This window comes from Canis lupus, chromosome 13 (assembly GCF_048164855.1).
Source record: "Canis lupus baileyi chromosome 13, mCanLup2.hap1, whole genome shotgun sequence".
Lineage (NCBI taxonomy): Eukaryota > Metazoa > Chordata > Mammalia > Carnivora > Canidae > Canis > Canis lupus.
In genome coordinates, this window is record NC_132850.1 from 6,013,675 (window position 1) to 6,036,523 (window position 22,849).

The 22,849-nt window shown below is 42.5% G+C and overlaps 1 protein-coding gene across 4 annotated transcripts in view; it reads left to right on the top strand.

Annotated features, from left to right (window-relative positions):
* Positions 1 to 22,849, top strand: part of MTF1 (metal regulatory transcription factor 1) — a 43,179-nt gene that overhangs the window by 1,103 nt on the left and 19,227 nt on the right. For 3 of the 4 annotated variants that reach the window (XM_072771883.1, XM_072771882.1, XM_072771881.1), the window contains exons 2-6: positions 1,669 to 2,127; positions 15,534 to 15,772; positions 17,179 to 17,310; positions 19,550 to 19,623; positions 20,278 to 20,414. In XM_072771883.1, coding sequence (XP_072627984.1) covers positions 1,669 to 2,127; positions 15,534 to 15,772; positions 17,179 to 17,310; positions 19,550 to 19,623; positions 20,278 to 20,414 — 1,041 coding nt within the window. The remainder of the gene's footprint in view (positions 1 to 1,668; positions 2,128 to 15,533; positions 15,773 to 17,178; positions 17,311 to 19,549; positions 19,624 to 20,277; positions 20,415 to 22,849) is intronic. The other variant, XM_072771884.1, reaches the window with a different exon arrangement.

Genomic DNA, 22,849 nt, shown 5'->3' on the forward strand with positions numbered 1-22,849 from the left:
CTCCTGTGCCACCCTCAAGCCTCCTGGTCTTGTTTGTTCCGGACAGTTGGTCTCTGCTTAGCCGCCGGTGGTGCCGGGGAAGCCCTGCGGGGCCCCCGGCGCTCTTACCGCTCCTCAGATGCAGCGAAATGTGCATCTGCCGGGTTGCGTAAGCCAGAGCCAGGGGTCGGGCCGGTTCCTCCCGGATCCCATCCCTCGGCCTGTCTCTCACCGCGGCTGCCTCTCTGGGTGGCCGCCCCACTACGTCCTAACCCAGGGGCAGAAGAGAAAGAAAAGTGCAAAAGCCAGACCGAACGCTAAAAAGTGATGTGTTGATTATTATTATTTTTTTAAGTGCTGTTCTGCCCGCCAGACCCAGATTTTTTGGAACCTGTGTGTTTTGCAGCTAGGGGAAGAAGAACTAATCCAGAACAGGAAAGCTTCAAATTTGGTGCTTTTTATTTTTATTTTGTTTTTATTTTTTTCTTCTTCCCCAAGAGAAAGTTTCTTTGGCAGAGAGTGGATCTTCCCAAGAGGGTGTATTTGCCAGTCTTTTCATTCATTTAGCTGACATCTCCTGAACTCTTGGTGTCATTGTACAGTGCTAGGGGGGCAGGAGAAACAAACCTAAGAGTCACCGTTCCCTCGCGGCAGAGAGCCCACCATACAAGCACAGATTCTTTCTTTCTTTTCTTTTCTTTTCTTTTCTTTTCTTTTCTTTTCTTTTCTTTTCTTTTCTTTTCTCTTTCTTTTCTTTCTTTCTGATTTTATTTATTCATCAGAGAGAGAGAGAGGTAGAGACTCAGGCAGAGGGAGTAACAGGCTCCATGCAGGGGGCCCGACGTGGGATTCGATCCCAGGTCTCCAGGATTATGCCCTGGGCCAAACGCTCAACCTCTGAGCCGCCAGAGCTGCCCCAAGCACAGGTTCTTAGGGGGCACCACGTTGCTTTATAAGAGAAATAGATGAAATTCTCTTCATTGGACACGTCTGAGTGGGGATTAGTGCCCTACCTCCCCACTTCAAGCTGAAATATTTGTTTTAGGAAGGAGGGAATGAATTCACTCTTGTTTTCCCAATTATAATGAGACATTGTGCTTTAATGTACATTATCTCTTTTACTCTGTAACAACTTTTGAGAGAAGGAACTACCAGTCTCCCCTTACCCATAAAAAACAAGAACAAAAACAAAAACGGAGCACAGAAAAGTTACCCAACTATTTAGTGGCAAAGCTGGGATCTGTGTGTAGGTGACCCTGCCTCCAAAATTCTGCTTGCACAGTAGATTACTCTGTCCCATGGTCTAATTTGGGGGATATTTGAGTGGGGTTTTCTTACTTTTATGACTTAAAACAACTTTGATGTTTAAGTTTTAAGACTTTAAAATGACCTTGAAGGAGTTTGCCCTTTTATCCCCTTTATGTGTTGTTTGGTAATAAGGCATATTTGGAAGGTCTTAAGAACGGCTACTTATTTCTTCGGTGTCAGTTTTGTTTTTTGTTTTTAAAAGGTATTGCTTTTAAAATGACTTGATGGTTTCAAAATTAAACTTAAAAAAAAGAAATTATTCCCAGGGAAGAGGATTTTCATTAATTTTGTCCTATCCTTCAGGCGAGGGGGAAAATGAGCCCTGTGGTCGCCGAGGACGTCCCTGAGTTTGGCTCTAACTCTAGCTTTGTCCTGTTGCAGACAGGTCATTACCTTTCCATTTCTCACAATTGGGCTGAGCACGATCGAACCATGGGGGAACACAGTCCAGACAACAACATCATCTACTTTGAGGCAGAGGAAGATGAGCTGAGCCCCGATGACAAGATGCTCAGGTTTGTGGATAAAAACGGACTGGTGCCTTCCTCATCTGGAACTGTTTATGATAGGACCACTGTTCTCATTGAGCAGGACCCCGGCACTTTGGAGGATGAAGATGATGATGGACAGTGTGGAGAACACTTGCCTTTTCTAGTAGGGGGTGAAGAGGCCTTTCACCTAATAGATCATGAAGCAATGTCCCAGGGTTATGTGCAACACATTATCTCACCAGATCAGATTCACTTAACAATAAACCCTGGTTCCACACCCATGCCAAGAAATATCGAAGGTGCAACTCTCACTCTGCAGTCGGAATGTCCAGAAACAAAACGTAAAGAAGTAAGTAAAGCAATGGGTGAGGGCCCAGTTTCGCTTTGGAGAAAAATCCTTGCACAACTCGTGTTGGCAGTTGTAGCTGGGGGATGAAGGATCCCTGGAATGAGGACCTGCAGTGGCTTTGTGTGTCAACAACATGTATGCTTCACGTTTTGTTGTGACTGCTTCCTGGAGCTTTTAGTTTGTATGGCCACATTGAAATTTGGGAAAGATAAATGATAAGGTTTCAAATTTTCCTCCCCAAATCAGAAATAAAATAGAAATGTCACTGAGGTAAGTCCATGTTTCAGATGCTGAAAGAACTAGATTTGGCTTATCTCCGGGGTGTGTATAAATGATTTGTTTTGGAGATGAGTATCTGCTAGAATATGCTTTATTTTTGTGGTGAATATTTGATGAATAATAAGGCTTCGCTTTTGTAAGAAACTCAGGCAAGAGACAGTAAATGAGAGCAGGTTATCTAAAATAAGTTTTCATGCTCATATTAGCTACTGTGAGGAAGGTAATGTATGTCACGATGGTTGGAACACTGTAAAGCATTGTACAAATTGTACTTGTGATGATCGTTAGCAGAATGAAAGATATGGTTTAAAGGTAGTGATAGACATTATCTAGGAACCAATTATAGGTCAATTAGAAAAGACAGATCACTGGTAGTTGCTGTGTCAGGAACTAAACGTAAAAACGTTACCAAACAGACATAGGGTAAATCGTTTAGCAAAATATTTTTCTCTTATGCTGTAATTAAGGGCTTGGAATTGGAGACTTTTATTATTCATTCCATATGGCTTTTCCACTGCTAGCCATAGACTCTCAGAGCTGGAAGCAACCTGAGAGAAACCATCTCGTCCTACCTCTCACTACAGCATCTCTGACATCAGTTCATGTGGTCTCTGCTTGAACACTTGCAAAATGATGAGAGCACAGGGTTTCACCGCTCAGCCTCGTGCATTTGTTGGCCCGCTCCGATTGTTAGAAAGCTTTTTACTTGTATAGAGCCAAAAACCTGCCTTCCTGCAGCTGCTGCCCATCGGCTCTAGTTCTGCTTCCCTGAGCAAGTTAAACCTTCTCACAGGATAGCCCAACAGATATTTAAAGATCACGGCTTTCTCTTTATCTTCTCTTGTATAGGCTAAACATCTTGATTTACATAAGTGTTTCTCTGTGACATTCTTCACCAGTTTCTCATCAGTCTGGCCACCTTGGATTATATGAATTCCAGTTATCCAAAGTCTTCTTAAAATTCACAGTTGAGCACAGTCTCCCAAGTGTGAGGCAGCCAGCACTGAACACTGTGCAACTCTTCTCTCTTAATCTAGACACTATACTACAATTGCCGTATAGTTTGTATTTTATTAGCAGTGACATCATACTTACTCTGAGCTTGTACTTGGAAACCTCTAGAATAGTGATTCTTAACTGGGGGCAGTTTTGTTCCCCATAAGACGGTAATGTATAGAGACATTTTTAGTTGTCACTGGGGAAGTGCTACTGGAATCCAGGGGGTAGAGGCCAGTGAACCTATTAAACATTCAGCAAGGCACAGGACAGCCCCCTGCAACAAAGAATTATCTGGCCCAAAATGTTGACTGGCCGTTTTCCAGTAAAACTTTATTTACAAAACAGGCAATGGGCTAGATTTGACCCACTGGCTGGAGTGTGCCTAGCCCTAGACTAGAACAGAGGGAGCTTAAGGAGTAGTTGAAAATAAGGATGGAAAGGCAGCAGAGATCCAGACGTGAAAGGCAGTGATAATGTGCTAAGGGGTTTGGACTATTTTCTGGAAGTAGTGGGAAACCGTTGAAAGTGTCTAAGCCAAGGAGTGATGTGGTTCGAGTAGCATTTTAGAAATACTGCTCTGGTAGCAGTGGTAGCTTGATTGCCCTTGTAGTTTAGATTTGGGGTTTCATTTGAGTCCAAAAGAAGGATAATGGCCTTGTAAATAGAATCCAGAGCTTTTGTGAAGGTATAAGAGAACTTTGTATATTGCTGGTGTCCTAAGAATGAGCCATGGATTTGGTATGTTTCAAATAATTCACCCATTTTTCCAAGTATGTCGGGTTTCTTCTCTGTCTTCGCTCAGGGGCCACACAGATGATTGATGAAGCTTCAAGACCAGGAAGCATTTTGAGTAGTTAGAGTACACTGTGATGGGTACTTTAACAGAGGCCTGTTCAGGGTGCCCTGTCAGGCTGAGGAGAAAGTGGCGGCCTGCTGTACACCCCACCATTTAGGAACGGTGAGTCCATAAGAGGAATCAGGATGAGGAGAAAGTTTGGTGGGGCAACTGGTGAGCTTGTTTGGAAAATAGTGAATGTGTAGCCCTTGAGGGAAAGTAAAGTAAACAGGTTGAGAAGCCCATTTGGAAATGTGGATCTAAATTCAGTCAAGGAAATGGTTCAGGATTCCTGAAAGGTTCAAACCATGGGCAGTTTACTCAAGGGAGGAGTCAGAGTTGGTCTGAGAATATAAACGCTAAAAAGAGAAAGAAGAACCAAAGATCACATTCAAAGAGATGGGTGGAATGTGATGTTGTGGAAGGCAAGGGAAGTGTGTCAAAAAGCGTGACTGTTCCTCTGTGACCCTGTAGACGGATTGAGGACCCTGAAGGAAGCCATTGGTTCTACTATCTGTGCCATTGATCACACTGTGAGAAGACTTTCTGGAGAGCACTGAGGGCCAAAGCCAGATTTCCAGTGGTGGAGAAGTGAGTGGGTGGTGAGGAAACCAGAGGCAGGAAGTGTCAAGTTGGTTTGTGTGTGTGTTTCTACTATGGTGTTTGGAGGAAGAAGAGTAATGATGTAGTAGCAACTCAAGGGGGTTGAATCATTTCTTTAGCACAGAAAATGTGAATATGGCTTAGAGCCTAAACTTCAGGCCATCTTCAGTTAATGATTACTATGTGAAAGTGTTTTGAAAGCAAATGTTGGGGAAACATTAAGTTGAATGGAGATAGAGGCTTATTACAGAATTTCTCAGAGCTTTTGATGTGCTGATACCTTCGAAGTAAGGAGATGCAGACTTCGCCAAATATTTTAAACTTGGGAAACCATTTTCAGGTCTCATTTCCAGGGTTGGTATTTTGTGGAACACATTTTGGGAAATGCTGATCTAGGCAGGAAAGGAGGAGATGGTAGGGAGGGAATGATTATGCAATCACTTATATGAGGTGTCACTTTGCCACTCTGTGCTCCGGATCTTCCTTGACTCATGATGCGGTTATGTCCTGATAAACCCATTAGAAGTTGAAAACATGGGAAGTACGTCAAAGATCCCTAACCTCCCGATCTCGTAGCTTAGCCTAGCCTGCCTTAAACGTACTCAGAACTCTTACATTAGCCAGTAGTTGGGCAAAATCATCTGACACAAAGCCAGTTTTATAATAAAGTGTTGACCAGCTTATGTAATTGATTGAATATTGTGCTGAAAGTGACAAACAGAATGGCTGTATTGGTACCGAATGGCTGGAAGTGTATCACTTGTTTACCTTCGTGGTGACACGGGGATGCCTGGGAGCTGTGGCTTGCTGCTACTGCCCAGCATCATGAGAAAGTACCCTACCTCATGTTGCCAGCCCAGGGAGAGATCCAAATTCAAAATTTGAAGTCTAGTCTCTCCTGGATGTGTATCACTTCTTTTCTTCACCACCATACAGTTGAACCATCGTAAGTTGGGGACTGTACTTGCAAGCCTGGTTTACTATTCATGTCTTCAGGTCTTTGAACATGTTGCTTAGTGACCAAGCATTCAGGAGACTTGCCTTCCTGAGGCACCATCTTACCTTAGCTTTTGCTTTGACAGTGATTGGGGTGGAGGGAAGCACTTTAATTGGCCTGAAGAGGCCAATGTTTATGACTGTTTGATAATACCTTTCATGATTTCTGTGTCCCCCTTTTTTCCCCTTTAAAAAAAAAAAAAAGTCTTTTTCCTCCATCTCCATGTCCAGGTGTTACTCTTGAGAAATTAAATCATTTGATAACTAGTTAGTCTTCTTGGCTTCCCAAGCAGCTTATTTTCTGAGTCAGATTTTAGCCTGATTTTCCTGTTTACCCTAGATTGTTCTATTGTTTCCTATAGCGTGTAGTTGGCTTACTTATTACTTCACTTTTTTCCTTTGTGCTTGTCTTGCGTAAAAATAAACCAACCAGAACCTTGCTACAGATACTGTCTTCTCCTTCCACAGAGCGACTGGTGATTCTGACTCTAATTTCATGTATCTGATTCTCACACTTGCTGTCTTACCACCATCCAGCTGCTGGTAGCTTTGAGAAATCGCCAGTCAAAATAGGTGCCATTCTTCGCAAGATCAGCACTCTGAAGAGGGTTGCTCCTTTAATGTCCTACTCTGGGTTTCTGAGCAGCTGTGTTTCCTTTAGTCGGTTCACGTAGTCCATGGTTTCCCAAGCTTTCCTGCATCCATACCTTCCTGAGAACCTGCTGGGTCTGTCTAGTTACCTGTCTATCCACCTTTGTACGAACCACACTGGTGAACGTAATGTACCCCCTGTGACTAACTGACCCTGCCACTTCTCTGCTCAGTAGTTGGCCAGGGAGTATGAAGAAAGCCAGGAACCCCATGCCAGATGTGTTCTTCATGATGTGCCATAGTATTCTGGTGCGTGGATTGGAAAAGAATATCTTTTTTTTTTTTTCCACCCAAGAAGCACAGTTATAGAGATGCTTTGTGAATTAGGCAGCTTGCTATATTAGTGACACTCCAAGGGGAGTTTTGTGGGGTTTTTTTCCCCCTTGTGTAACAAATTTGAAGTATAAGAATAAAGGGAAAAATTTGACTCTAGTGTTTTGCAGTACATCCTTTACTTTGGGAGACCTCGTTCCAATTTCGTTCCTCGTTATCAGCCCCTCAGGCAGTGGAATGATCCACTCTCGACAAACCTGGATATTGCTGAGTCTCCCAGAGGGGAACTACTTGCTTTTAGCCTTTGCATACTGTGATTACATTTCTTCCCAGGCTTCCTTCTGAACTCCCACGGAATTGCCATTCAGAACTAGGACTGTTGCTGTTTGAAATTCTAGTGTTGAGGATCCATTCACTCTTTTTCCACAAGCTTTTACTTACCGAGTATCTACTTTTGTAGCTTTCAGAAAGGACAAAGAAATGGTCTCTTCCCTGATGAGCTGGGACTCCAGCAGGGAGACTGCAAGAAGCTGTATGTGCAGGGTCTGTAGGAACCCAGGGCAGGAAGCATTTTCCATTTATCACTGGGAGAAGCCATTTATGCACTTCCCTGCCTGCCTGCATGTGTGTTAGTACCTCTCCGTAGCCGTCAGCACTTCCATCATGAAGGCCCCCTGACCTGGAAAAAGGACAGAGTGGTTTTGTGAACATATTGGTTTTACAGCATGGTACTGCAGGAATAACAGGTCTCAAATTTACATTCTGTATAAGCTGTACCTGTTGGATATTGTTAACATTTTGGTAGTGTGGGATATTGGAGAAAAAGCCCAAATTTTAATGTTTTTCTCTTATTTAAATCAAGCCTATTCTTGAAAATGTTTCTTCTGTGATGTGCAAAGGGATCATTTAAACCTAGGTTCCATCTTTGTTCCGTGTGGCCTTGGGCAAGCTGCTCTGTTTCCTCTTTTGTGAAATTGAAATAAAAAAAAAATATCCCATTGCATTTTGCGAAGATTAAATGAGATTTATTCAGACATAAATATACAACAGTATGTGCATAAAACATTTAGCAGTGTCTGGTTCATCATGGTGGTTCAGTGAATTGCTCATTTCCTTTCTGTCCCTCCTCGGCCCACATGGTTCTTGAAGGAGGTTTGGGGTAATCTGTTTAAGAAGAGGTTAAAATGGCCTTTGTTAGGAACTCTTTGGGAAGCATTTTCTCCTTAGAACACGGTTCTAAATTGTGGTTGGATTCCACGACAGCCTGCAGAAACCCCAGTAACCCCTAGGTAGCTGAGCTGTTGTATTCATATCACTATGGAATGTGAACCACCCATTGTAATCAGGACAACATGTTTGTAGTCCTGTGGAGTTCTGTGAACACCAGCCCTTGCCATGGGTTATCTGCTCCCTTTGACTTCCTTAGCACCTGGCCACTGAAAGTTACTTCCATGGGTGGGCAGCTGGAGCAGCCAGCAAAGCTGAGGGTGCGTTTAAAAAAAACCACCTCTCTTACTGAGAAATAATCAACATGTAGCGTTATATTAGTTTCAGACTTACAACATAATGATTCAGTATTTGTGTACATTGTGAAATGATCACCACAGTAAGTCTAGTTAACATCGTCAAGACACATAGTTGCAGTTTTTTTTTCTTATGATGAGATGTTTTAAGACCTACTCTCTTAGCAGTTTTCAGATATGTAGTATGACACAGTTAACTGTAGTCACCATGCTGAGGCTGCATCCCCATGACTTATTTTAAGAGCTGAGGGCCCTTAGAGCTAAAGAATGAGGACTCCAGATATGCTGAGTGGTGAGAGGGCAAGGCCACTAGCATCTGCTGAGTGCCTGCTGTGTACTTACTGGTCACTGTGTCAAGGGCTTCAATGTAGCTGTGTGTTTAATCTTCGTAACAATCCATGAAATAGGTACTCTTAGCCCTCATTTTACAGATGAAGAAAACAGGCTTAGAAACATACATACAATCAGCACGTAGTAGAAATGAGGTTTGAACCGAGGATGTTCTGGATGCCAAAGCCTATGCTGTTCTAACGTAACATGCCACCTTTGTAAAGACAGAGGGGAGACTCGGCCGGCACGGCCTGTGAGCTGTGGAGAGGGGCAGCGGGACGGCGTCAGTTCTGCGAGGGTAAAAGGCTGAGGTGTGGGTAGCACTGTGTGCCTCCAGCTCTGGTGGTGGGCAGTGGGAGGCCCGATGAAGGAATGAAGTCACGCAGAGCTCTTAAACGTCCACTTTGAGTCCTGTGGTTGCACATTGTAGACTAGAAGTGAGATCCGTGCAAGCCCAGGAACAGAGATGGGATCGGGGAGGAGGTCCCCAGTGTGTTGGGCAGGAATGGGCAGCTCCCACAGCTCTCTTGGCCTGGCCAGTGCATGACTTGTGAGAATGATCGTTCGTGTGCCGGATGCTCAGGACCAGAGACTCTCTTTCCTCACTGAGTATAGGGCCAGTGAGGAGGGTCAAATCTAGTTCTCTTGGTCTCTCATTGTCTTTTTCCTCCAGCAGAAACCCAGCCTTTTCTCTTCCCTGAAATTTTTTTTGAGCTTTTATCTCCTGCAGCCCAGTGTTTAGTTTTCCCATTTTGCTTGTCTCGTTTACCTTTCCTTCTCTGACTCTGTTGGCTTAACCAGGCAGTCATTTTTGTTAACGATTTCTCTACTCTAGAATTACACAGAACACCTTGCAAACCAATAGCAGTCCTCTGAAAGCTCATGCTTCTTGACCATTATAACATTACACTCCATCCTCAGTGAGCCTACCCTGCACCCCCTCCGTGCTCCTTACCCTGGGAATCGACTAGTGTTAGAGGCCACCTATCTGCTGCACAGGAAAGTTAAAGGAATGCGATTCTTCAGCTCTTTTAGAGAAATGCATATTTTATTATCCAGTGGAATTGGCAGTGAATTGTGTTCATATTATACATAACGTTAGTTAGTTAATTTTGAGAGGCGAATTATGTGTCACCTCTTTCGCAGGTTCTTTAGATTCAGCTTGAGCATAACCTCCTTTGAGAAGTCTTTCTCAGTGGTCCCCACATCTAAATTAGATGCTTTTTCCCTGTACTTCTATTCTCACCTCCATTATCAGCACAATTTCTCATTTTGGGTCTTTTCTGTCTCTTTGATTCTCCTCTTCACATTGAGCTTCTTGAGAGCAGGGACTATTTTTTCCCTCTGCCTATCACCTTGGACAATATAATCCCTGCGACATAATTTTTTGAAAGCATAATAAACCTTACTTGTATTTAAATGTACCACGTGTTGCAATACCTCTTCTCTGTAACAATGAAAACTTAATGTGTTTTTTGCAACTTCCTGTTCGGATCCAGTTTGAGGAGGTTTAGTTTTCCCTTTTGTGAAATTTGGTGCTATTTAAAAACGATTCTGAAAGACTCAGAATGATGACTTCCATTTACTGCTTCCCTCTTGATGGGGTGAGAGATTACTCGTCTATTCAGTACATTACTGGGGGGCAGGCATTGACTCTGACAGTCAACCTGTCTCCTCCACCTTTTTAAAACATTAAAAAAAAATCTATTTATTTATTTGAGAGAGACCTCACAAGTGGAGAGGATGGGCAGAGGGAGAGGGAGAAGCCAGCTCCCTGCTGAGCAGGGAGCCTGAATCTGCTGGACCCTAGGACCCTGGAATTATGACCTAAGCTGAAGGCAGACAATCAACCAACTGAGCCATCTAGGCACCCCCACTGTCTCCCCCACCTTTATTTTGTTATTATTTTTCTCCCCCCATTTTAAACACAAATACCTTCCCCAGTTTGTATCCTCTCCTAACTTTCTCTCCTCTCTCCTCTTCTCAGCCAAGTTCCTTGAAAGAGTAGTTATATTCATGGTCTTCAGTTCCTTGCTTTTCTCCAACTTCTCAGCCTGTTACATTCTGGCTTCTGTTCTTACCCTTCCAATGAAGCTAATCTTGCTGGGAGGCTTATGATTTGATGAATCAGGCAAACCCAAGAAATGCTTCAGTAGTCATCTCTGCTACATTTGACCTAATTGACCATCCTTCCTTTGTCACTTGTCACCCTTGTCACTGTGTTCCTCAGCATTAAGTCCTGCTGGCTTGGTTTTGTTTGTACAATCATTCCTTCAGCAAATATGGATGTGGTGCCACTCTTCCATGAGGCTAGCCCCTGAGCTGTGACCAAGACAGACATGGGCCCTGTTCTCATGGAGCCTACAGTCCACCAGGAGAGCAACCATTCATTCATTTAGCTCAAGGAGTATTCATTTAGTGCTTTGTGTTTTCCGGCTACCACTGTGCCTACCAACTAAAGAGGTAATGATATAAAACAGTTCCTCAAGGAAGGAGCTTTTAAATGGAAGCTTGAGTTGGCTAAGTGAAAAACCTGGATGGGGTGGGGGTGGGGTGGGTGGGAGGTGGGGTGGGGTAGGGGTTGGTCAGGCAAGGAGACAGGAAGGGGTAGTTAATGATTGATTGTACTGTTCCTTATAAAGGTATCAACTGCTGTCTCATCTTAAGAATGAGAGTCTGCTCTTATCAGCTGCCATTGTTGAAGCCCTCTGATTGAGACATGCTGCTGCTCTATTGCAGCAGCCACAGTCCCGCTTCTCCTTCCTGGTCAGTGACTGTGTTGAAATCTCTGCCTGCCCGAACCAAAGAGGTTTTCAGTCTTGATGGGAAACCAGGATATATGCACGAGAGGATAATTAACAACATAGGCTAAGTGCCAAATGAGTGGTAGAGTTAAATATTGGAATTCAGAGAAGGGCACTGTCACTTAGATGTGTGTTGATTGTGGAGTGCCTTGGGGAGGTAATGAGGCTTGAGTGGAAGGAAGAGAGAGAGACTCAGAAAAGCAGAGAAGGAATCAGGCATTTCCAGCAGAAAGAATGGAAAGAGCAGAGGCAGGCAAGTAGGGATTCAGTGTGGCGATTAGGGAAGGAGTCCTGTTGCCTGTAGGCTTAGCAGAGCCTGCTCTTGGGCTGGTGATGGAGTAACGGGGTAGAAGGTGGAAGAGGACCTACGGGGGGATCTTGAGTATTAGGCGAAGGGATGTTCGCATCTGAGCATAGAGGTAGCATGTGGAGAACACTGTTTTATTTATTTGCTTGTTTGTTTTTAAAGATTTTATTTGTTTATTCATGAGAAAGGCAGAGACATAGGCAGAGGCGAGACTCAGTCCCAGGACCCTGGGATCACACCCTGAGCCAAAGGCAGACACTCAGCCACTGAGCCACCCAGGTTCCCCTAGAACACTGTTTTAGAACAAATCTGGCAATGATTGGCTTCAGACCTAGGCCCTGAGACATGAGAACGCCTGGACTGATGGGTAGTAATTCAGTGCAGCAGATGTTTACAGAGCACCTCCTGTGTAGCAGTGGGAAGGCTGCGGAATGAACAGTGAGAGAGCACTTGTGCAAGATTGTGCTGGGGGTTGGACAGATGAGACAAGGAGTGGGAGGGGAGATGGGAGGAGTTAGGGCTCCTCCCTTCCCCACACCCACAGGTTTTAGGGTTTGGCAAATTGGGGCCCACAGGTCAAATCCATGCAAATACCTGTATTTGTAGAATGGTTTTTCCATTTTTAAATGATTTGTTTTAAATCAGAAGAATAGTATTTCGTGATACATGAAAATGATATGACATTCAAATCCTCCTGTCCATAAATAGTTTTTCTGGAGCACAGCCTGGCTTATCCGTTTATATATTTGTTGATGGCTACTTTCAGGGTCAAGGGGTTGTAACAGTCTACATGGCCCACAAAGCCTTAAATATGCACTATTTGGCCCGTTATAGAAACCTTGTAGACCCATTCTTACCTCAGTCCCTCTCTGCTCTCATGCTGTCTGTCCCCCTTCCCACCTGAGGCTTTTCCCTCCACCAGCTTTTTAAATATCCTTTATTTTATTTTTTTAAAAGATTTTATTCACTTATTTATGAGAGACACAGAGAAAGAGAGAGAGGCAGAGACACAGGCAGAGGGAGAAGCAAGCTTCATGCAGGGAACCCGACGCGGGACTCGATCCCTGGTCCCCAGGATCAGGCCCTGGACTGCAGGCGGCGCTAAACCGCTGAGCCATCCAGGCTGCCCACCCTTTTCTTTATATTCCTCTTGGAAGGAATCTTTTTTTCTGGGTCCTTTCTCCTTACAAATATGCTCAGGCCCTACCCTACTCAAAAAAGCATCAACTCAGAAGCCCACTCTTGCGCCTGCTGTCCATCTCTCATTTCTGCCTCCACTTCACCTTTGGTTTATTCACCTTCATCCAGACTTCAGGCCCCAGCAGTTCATTCAAACCAGCTTTGCTAAGTAGTTGCCAGCTGCTGGGAATCCAGGAGTCTCCTCAGTCCTGTGTTCCTTATTTTCTTGGACATTTCATATTCTGATCATTCATTTTCCTTAAGATCCTCTTTCTGTTGGCTTCTATACCATCATTCTCTTTGGCTTCTCTTCCTGTTTCCTTAGCCCATTCCCACACTCTCTGGAATTCATCTCTCATAGTTCACTCTCACTTCCCTGTTCAGGTTCTTCTCGTGTCCCTGCTGGACTGTTGTTCCTCTTCTCTTAGTCTCTCTACCCCTTCTTCTGTTCTCTTACCTTTCCAGTCCATCCTCTAGTAGGCTACCTGAAGGATCTCTCCTCAACTGCTGATCTGATATGTTGCTCTCTTGGTTAAAACCCATTGGTGAGTCTCCATTGTCTTATTCCTCTACTCCATAGCTTGAGTAAGGAGGCTTCACCTTATTTTTCTAGATCCTTCTGCATCCAGTCTCTTACATGCTGCAGGTATGTTTGTGGTTCACTGGTTTATCTGAGGAACACATTTTCAGTTTATCCCTAAAACAACAGGCAAGTGAAAAAACGAGAGAGAGAGAGACAGAGAAAGAGACAGAGAGAACCTCAGCTTCTGAGCCTTCACTAGGAGGGTTAGATTTCCCTTTTTTATATCCCCAGGCTCCTGGGGCATGTATGTATTGTCAGGCTCAGCAAAGTTTATAATAATTTGTGCACATCCACCTCCTTAAAATTGGCATTTTTTAAAAGCAGAGATTTTTTTTTAAGGTTTTTAAAATTTATTCATGAGAGACACACAGAGAGAGAGAGGCAGAGACACAGGCAGAGGGAGAAGCAGGCTCCATGCAGGAAGCCCGACGTGGGACTCAATCCCGGGATCACGATCTGAGCCGAAGGCAGATGCTCAACCACTGAGCCACCTGGGTGCCCCCAAAGCAGAGATTTTTGTCTTGTTCACTTGTTTATCTGATACGGTATCTAGCTTGTTGCCTGGGACCTGATAGTTCAGTGACTGTGGAATGAACACTAATAGTGTAGTTGGAGTTGTGGACTGAGGCTTTGGAGCAAGGTCGGGGTCAAAGGATGAAGATGTTCCATGAAAGCTGAAGTAGACAGTACTAGCGCCCTGGTGTGTACAGTATCAGATCATTTACAGTGTATTTTCATGAATGTTTGATCTCATTTTGTTCCACTCTGCAGCACTGAGACAGGCAGGGCAGGCTTTATTAATACTCCTTTGAGAAGTAAAGAACTGAGGTTCAAGAAAGCAAAATGACTTATGGAAGGTCTTGAACATAAATGCCAGAAATTCATTCTCCTCCTGCTATGTCTAAGGCTGCTTCCCCTGCACTGGGGCAGGTAGGGGAGGGGTTGAGAGATGAGAGATAAGTTCCAGAATACACCTACATATCAATTGAAGGGAAAGGAGTAGCTTGGAGAAGAAGATAAAGAGAGCCCTGTGGAATTGCTGTGTTGTAAAGGCCAAGTTTTTTTTTTTTTTTTTTTGGTGGGGGTGGGGGGGTACATCACTGATGAGAGAGTTTTGCAAGTGAAGTCAAATGGAGAAGGATGGAAGGGTTGACCGCCAGGAAATGCAAGAGAATCATTTCCTGCAGTGAAACCCACTTGCCAAGTTGTTAAGGAGTATGTGGGCATCAAAGGAGATGGAGGCACACATATATGCTACCCTCTCAAGAATTTCGGCCGGTGAAAGTGAAACCGAGAGGCTGGCATTTTGGGAACTGTTATACTAGTAAATACTCCAAGAAATTCATGATACAGTATTTTTATTTCATAGACTTGAAACTATGCTAGGGATATACTGCTTGATGACCGAGCATATCAATGTCAGGATGCTTTAGACTCAGTTCAACATTGGCCAGTTCCAGTCAAGGTGGGGTGCCACAAGGCAGGGTGTTTAATCAAGTTTTAAAGCCAACGGATGTCTGGGTGATGTAGTTAGTTAAGCGTCCGACTCTGGGTTTCAGTTCAGGTGGTGATCTCAGGGTCATGAGATCGAGCCTTGCATCAGGCTCTACTCATCACAGAGTCTGCTTAAGACTCTGCGCTCCCAACCCCGCATACACTGTCTGTCTGTCTGTCTCTTTCTTAAATAAATAAGTAAATCTTTAAAAAAAGAAAGAAACCCAAAGCAAGCCAAAATGTTATTTCAGTATGAGAGGCCCACCTTTAGAGGCTAGATGTATACCAGAGTCTGAAAAACCCCTTTTTATATTAATTTAGAATATTCATCTGCGTACAAGCTTATCTCATCCCCATGACTTATTATTTGTTGTTGTGGCATGATTTGATCCATGGGAAGATTTCCCCGCTTTGGTGTTCGAGGTGGTTTTTTGTGTTTATGATACAAACCTCTGTGTGTTGTGCACATTTCCTGGGAGCCAGGCTCTGCAGGGAGTTAGGCCCTCGGCAGCTCTTTTGTCCTATTGATGAGGTGTTCTTTGTCTGCCAGGTAAAGCGGTACCAGTGCACCTTTGAGGGCTGTCCCCGCACCTACAGCACAGCAGGCAACCTGCGCACCCACCAGAAGACTCACCGAGGAGAGTACACCTTTGTCTGTAATCAGGAGGGCTGCGGCAAGGCCTTCCTCACCTCCTACAGCCTCAGGATCCATGTGCGAGTGCACACGAAGGAGAAGCCATTTGAGTGCGACGTGCAGGGCTGTGAGAAGGCGTTCAACACGCTGTACAGGTATGTACAGGCCTCTTCTCCAGCCTCTGACCCTGGCCTTGTGATTGCAGAGCCCTCCCCTTGCCCTGTGCAGATGTGTACTGCCAGGGTTTTAAACGGGACAGCAAGGGGGCGCCTGGGGGGCTCAGTTGCTTGAGCCACTGACTCTTGGTCTCAGAGCCATGAGTTCAAGCCCCCTGCTGGGTTCCACACTGGGCATGGAGCCTATCTAAAAATATAATAAAAAATAATAAAATAAATGAAGAGCACAGCAGTGCTCAACTGTTTAACATTCGCTGGAGAAACTTATTACTTAAATATTGACATAAAAGGGGTTAATTAAAAACGATAATATATTTGTGTTCAAATTTGTATCTCCCAGAGGGACATAACGGCCTGGGGATTTTATTTTATTTTATTTTATTTTATTTTATTTTATTTTATTTTATTTTATTTTATTTTATTTTATTTATTTTATTTTATTTTATTTTATTTTATTTTATATTTTTTATTTATTTTATTTATTTTATTTATTTTATTTTATTTTATTTATTTTATTTTATTATTTTATTTTATTTTTTATTTTATTTTTTATTTTATTTTATTTTATTTTTTTATTTTATTTTATTTTATTTATTTTATTTTTTATTTTATTTATTTTGTTTTATTTTATTTTTATTTATTATTTTATTATATTTTATTTTATTTTTTAATTATTTATTTTATTTTATTTTTTATTTTATTTTATTTTATTTTATTTATTTTATTTTATTTATTTTATTTTTTATTTATTTTATTTTTATTTATTATTTTATTTAATTTTAATTTTAATTTTAATTTTTATTATTTTTTTGACGGTGACCACCGCTTTTATGGGCCTGCAGATTTTAATACTTGGCCTGTTGCCTCCCCTTGGCTCAGGGCCTGTACTGAGGCTTCTGTCAACTTTTGGTCCTTTCTCACTTTGAAGATAACTTTTTTCTACCACTTGTTAGCCAGTTTCCTTTTACACCATTTGTATCAGGAAACCATGTCTTCTTCAGCTTTGGGTCCAAAGTAACAAACACAGCAATAGCTAACACTTAAGAAGCTCTCACTGTGTGTGAAGCACTGTTCATCCTCACAGCAGCTGACAAGTAAGTGGAAGCACAGAAAGGTTTTGTAACTGGCTCAGGGCCCCCCCATCCAGTAGGAAATGGGTCTGGGATTTGAGTCCCAGGCAGTCTGGCTGCAGAGTCACACTCCTACTGTAAGCTACATACTTTTCTGAATTTCTCTTCAAGTAAACAATTTTGGATGCTGCTGTATAATGGATATGGAATTCTTATGCCCTGGATCCCGAAGCACGTTAAGCTGACATGAGTGGGGAGGCTCTGTAGTACATTATGCAAATGACAAAGGGACTTTCTCTGTGGAACATCTTGCAGGCTGAAAGCACATCAGAGGCTTCACACAGGGAAAACGTTTAACTGTGAATCTGAAGGCTGCAGCAAGTACTTCACCACACTCAGTGATCTGAGGAAGCACATTCGAACCCATACAGGAGAAAAGCCATTTCGGTAAGTCTCACAATTTTCCCTTCCCTTTGTCGCTGACCAGGTTGTGGCTGGGTCTCTTCATGTGCCCTGACATTTTTCAGAGCAGAAAGAAAACTGCCCCTGTCAGTTCTTTGGCAGCGTTGGCTCTCCCCAACATAGCTACAACCAACTACTCCACACAGGAGGAGTGATGACAGATTCTAAGAGCATCCTTCTTTTGGACTGTGATGGCCTTTCTGCCGCAGGGTTTCCCCTTTTCAATGAGCATTTGTTGAAACTCAACGTGGGAGGCACTTATCAGGGCTAGAGAAATACTAAGACACGCTCTTCTCTCGGGAATATCGTCTAGTGAGAAAGAACCACAAGTAACCAGACAGTATATGAGACTGAGGTGCCCACACAGCTTTGAGCACAGCAAAAGGGAGAGCAACCTAAAAATCTAGGTGGGGAGTGGAGGAGATGAGAGGGGAAATGAGGGGATAAGAATGCAGGTATTTTGTTGCTTGTTGTTGTCTTGTAATGCGTGTGTATACACACACATATAGGAGCATCCATTTTTGTCTGTATATTTCAGTCTCTATATATGTGTGCACATATGTATATTTAATGTACCCACACATAAATGTGTAACTTTGAAGGAAGGACTTGTATGATCTACCTTCTTCTCTGCTTATAGCATGTGGCATGGTTCTGGGCATTCAGTAGGGGTTCAAAAACAAGTTTGGGATGATTATATGACATTTTCTTTTCTTTTTTAATATGACATTTATTTATTTATTTATTTATTTATTTATTTATTTATTTATTTATTTATTTATTTATTATGACATTTTCTTAATAAGATTATGAGTTGTAAGGATTCCCCCTAAATATAATACAGATGTATTATTAAAAATTGCCCATAAACCTTGTCTCCAAATTGTGGCAGAAGAGACTGCTGTTACATACATGGCATCACATGGGCTACCTTTCCCCTCTCAAGTCTCTCATCTCCTTATCAGGATCCTTTGATGGTGTCCCTGTCTTCAGGGACAGTCCACTCTTAAATACTAATTAAATGGAACGGTGTTCTAAAATTAAAGTTTCATTCCTGAATTGTAATCCCTCTAACAGCAAGAGTATTTACTTACTTAATTAATTAGTAAGTGAGTGAGTGAGCTGTATGCCCAACATGAGGCTTGAATTCACAACCCCGGATTAAGAGTTGCATGCTCCACGGACTGAGCCAGCCAGGCACCCTAAAAGCAAGAGTGTTTAGATTCTAGTTAGTTACTCTCCAGATTCTGTGAAGCTTGGGTTACTTTTTACCCCATAAGGCTGTCGAGGGGACTCTAATTTCTATTCAGTCACATGCATTTTTGTGATGATTAAAACTGCTAATTTTTCTTGAATATTAGATGGGACTTTAGACACAATGATTATGTATTATTAAGGAGTCAAATGCTCCAGAGAAGCTTTCTACTTAAAGAAATAAAATACTTTGGCTTACAAGAAAATGCATTCATTCATATAAATAGTTATTGAAAGCCTGCTATATGCAAGAACAACAAGCCTGCTATGTGCAAGAACTACGGCAGATATAAAGGACTACTTGGACCCTGCCCTTCAGAGTTTATAATCTAGGAGAACAGATAACAAATGTATACACATAGAGATAAAATAATATTGGAAATTACAGGTGCCATAAAAGAAGAACATAGATAAATGGCTCAGGAGTTCTCAGGAGGGAAAGATTTCTTTCAGCTCTGGTTATCAAGAAAGTAAAAGAGAAAGAAGTGGGTCTTGACACTGAAGGTTATAAATAAGTCATTACAACCATTATATATTATATATCATATGGCCAATGTAGTTGGGAGTGATTTTGTTTTGGTGTTATATTTAGGCTTCCTGCCTTTGTGAGAGCCTCTCTACCCACTATTGACATTCCTAGTTTTCCACTGGCAGTAGATTTTCCGTATCAGTTCTGATTGTCAATAGAATTCTGTTAAGTAATTCATCAAAAAGCTCTTATTGTCAGAGCTCTCAACATGTGACTTACTTGTAGGAGAAGAAATATTTATCCTGGACCATCAGTTCCCTCTGTTCCCACTTTTTTCAATGACCTGTCTTCATTTTCCATCTCTAAAACCAATTTCCTCAATCAGATCTCAGTGTTCTGAACATTTGTTTTAGTTTGAGCTTGTATTTATAAGAGATGTTGAAGATAAAGGCCTGTTTACCTAATGACTGCTGTTTCTCTTTGCTTAAACAACTTACTTAGGTGTGATCATGATGGCTGTGGGAAAGCATTTGCAGCAAGCCACCACCTTAAAACTCATGTCCGTACACATACTGGTGAGTTTAAGCTGATTTTTTTTTTAACCTTCATCAAGCTATGTTTCTTTGGAGAACTGTAGAGCTTCATGGAGGGAGCAAGCCTAAATCAGCGTAGCCTTCACCTGTAATATTTGAGTTTCTTTCAGAGGTAAAAGGATGTAAAAGTTGGACTCAGGAATCCAGCCTTAAGAAATGAAGCCAGTGGGGCACCTGGGTGGCTCAGTGGTTGAGAGTCTGCTTTTGGCTTAGGTTGTGATCCTGGAGTCCCGGGATCGAGTCCTACATCAGACTCTCCTCAGGGAGCCTGCTTCTCCCTCTGCCTATGTCTCTGCCTCTCTCTGTGTGTCTCTCATGAATAAATAAATAAAATCTTAAAAAAAAAAAAAAAGAAAGAAAGAAAGAAAGAAAAAAGAAATGAAACCAGTACAGAGATTCTCAAAGAACCTGTGACGGAAAAAAAAAAAAAACTACTCTTGTCTTTAAACTTGCCAGGAGCAGGCCATTTTGCTCTACATTAAGTTTTAGGACGGAGATGGTTAACATGTAATTTTTCCAACGACTATTACCTGAACCCTCGTAGGAATATTTACTTCCCCTGTTAGGGAAGAGTAGAAGTCTGAATCCAGTGAAATAATGTTATGGAAATACTAATACTACTTGTCATTCTTGCAGGTGAAAGACCCTTCTTCTGCCCCAGTAATGGCTGTGAGAAAACATTTAGCACTCAATACAGTCTCAAAAGTCACATGAAAGGTCATGACAACAAAGGACACTCATACAATGCACTTCCAAATCACAATGGATCAGAGGTGCGCAGTGTTTTGTCTCTTGTTTTGATTTAGGCAGCACAGAACAGCAACAGTTGTTTGTATATCAAAATGAAAGGGCAAAATGTCTTCTCTATGTGTCTGTCAGTGAGAGGGAAGAAATCAGGGTCAAGATCTGTATCTTTGTGATGGGGTGGTGCAAGCAGAAATTTCAGCCCGTGCCCTGTGCTTCAGCTTTTGATTCAGCTCTGCCTCTTTCCCATCAGGTATGCCTTGAAACCAGTAAGTGGTTTCAGAGGTCTCACATGTTTCCAGAGGGTCAACCAGATGCTCTAAATGGGTCTCATTTTCTCATTTGTGTTTATGAAATGTACATCTGTGGTTGCATTTGGAACACAGATTAATGTTTTGTCTCACATGTCTGTTTAATCTGTCATTGGAGAACCAGGTAGAGTCTGGAAGGTTTCTTGCCCTTTTGAATTGTCCATAGGCCAGAAGGTTTGAGAGGCACTGGTGGGAAGTGCTGAACCACAGAACATGCCTCTGCAGAGTTTTGGACAGTTTGTTCTTTGCCAAGTCCCTCCACCATATCTCCCTCTCCTCTGCAGCTCTGTTCTGGAGAGATCCTGGGAGAAATTTACTGGTTTTACTTCTGTTGTGGTGGTGGGCACTTATGTATGTCTCTTAAACGTAGGAAGTGAGTATTATTATCTTCCTATTTCAAAGATAAAGAAACTGAAGCTCACTGTCCCCCTTTTGAATCATTAGGTAATACTGATTTCGATTTTGGGAGAGACAGCATATTTAAATTCTGTGGTTTCCAATTTTTAAACAGCAGAAGATCCCTTCCAACAGATTTCTGCCCATATCTTATTAGTAATAATAACTAACACTTACTGAGTGTTTACCTTGTGCCAAATTCGATGTTAAGTGCTTTTATATGGACTGTCTCACTCAGAAGAGCTATGTAAGGTCAGTGCTATTATTAGCCTCATATTACCAATAAAGAAACTTTTGAGATAGGGAGAAATTAAATTACCTGCCTGAGTATCCAGAGTTTGTAATTAGTCTAATTTAGGCAGGCAGTCTGATTCCAGAGCCTGGTTCTTGACCCCTATGTTGTGAGAGGCAAAATAACATGAGCTGTGAAGGCTGTGGCCTCTGGAGCTCCGCTGCCGATCAGATGGATGCCTTTAGGCAAATGGCTTTTTTGCGCCTTGGTTTCTTCTTCTGGAAAGCCAGATAAAAATACTAAGATCTGAGAGTCTTTGCTTACTAAGCTGCATGTATTAAGTCATGATCAGTCTTCTTATTCATGTGACAAGCCAAGGACACTTTAATTGGTGACAGCCCCTTAAGCACTGGGATGCCCAGTGCATGGTGCTCAGGTCTTGTCTTCTCTGGCTCACAACTCAGTCCCCGGTGGTGGGAAGCTTCTCCTGTCTCAGGCTTTCAGTGCCATCTAGATTGCCTCTGAGTCCTAAATAAAGATCTCCAGCCTGGATCTCTTCCTGAACTCTACACTGTACAGACAATCCCCACTTAGAATGATTTGATTTTATGGGTGCGAAAATGATATGCATTCACTAGAAACCATACTTTGAATTTTGATTTGAATCTTTTCCCGGTCTAACAGCAGGTGGTATGATCCTCTCTTCATTTGATCTTAGCCAAAAGGCTGAGATGTGATATGTATGATTCTCTCTTGTGATGCTGGGCAGTGGGAACGAGTCACAACCCCCCCGTCAGCCCTGCAATAACAAGGGTAAACAACTGATACACAACAGACCCATTCAACCGGTCTGTTTTTTCCCCTTTCAGTACAGCGTTCAATCAATTGCACGAGCTAGTCAGCATTTTGTTATAAAATCATCTTTGTGTTAAATCATTTTGCCCAACTATAGGCTAATGTAAGTGTTCTAAGCGCATTTCAGGTAGGTTGGGCTGAGCTGTGAAGTTTGGCTAAGTACGTGTTCGATGTATTTTTTGACTTAGGATGGGTTTATCAGGACATAGCTGCACTGTAAGTTGAGGAAGATAATATATATTCAACCTCCTTTTTCAACCCAGAAATCCTCAGTCTTTTCAAATGTGATATGTCCAAACCTCCTTGGCCTCTGGGTCCCTATCTTAGTAAATGGCACCTCTGTGTCTTCAGTGGCACAGGCCAAAAATCTTGGAGTCATTTTTGATACGTCTTTTTCCCCCCTCATACCCTACGTCTGTCAACAAAGTCTCAGCTCTACCATGAGAATAGATGTGGAATCTGATCACTTCTGATACTTTGTTCAGGCTGGTATCAGCTTTTGTCTGGATTACTGCAGTAACCACTAGGTGGTCTTCCTCGAACCTCCCCCTTCTCCTCACTCCCACCCTGCCCTGACACAGACTGGTCTACATATTTCACCCAGAGCAATCTTTCTAAACCATAAGGCAAATAACTTCTGTCCTCTGTTCATAACTCTCCAGTAGCTTCT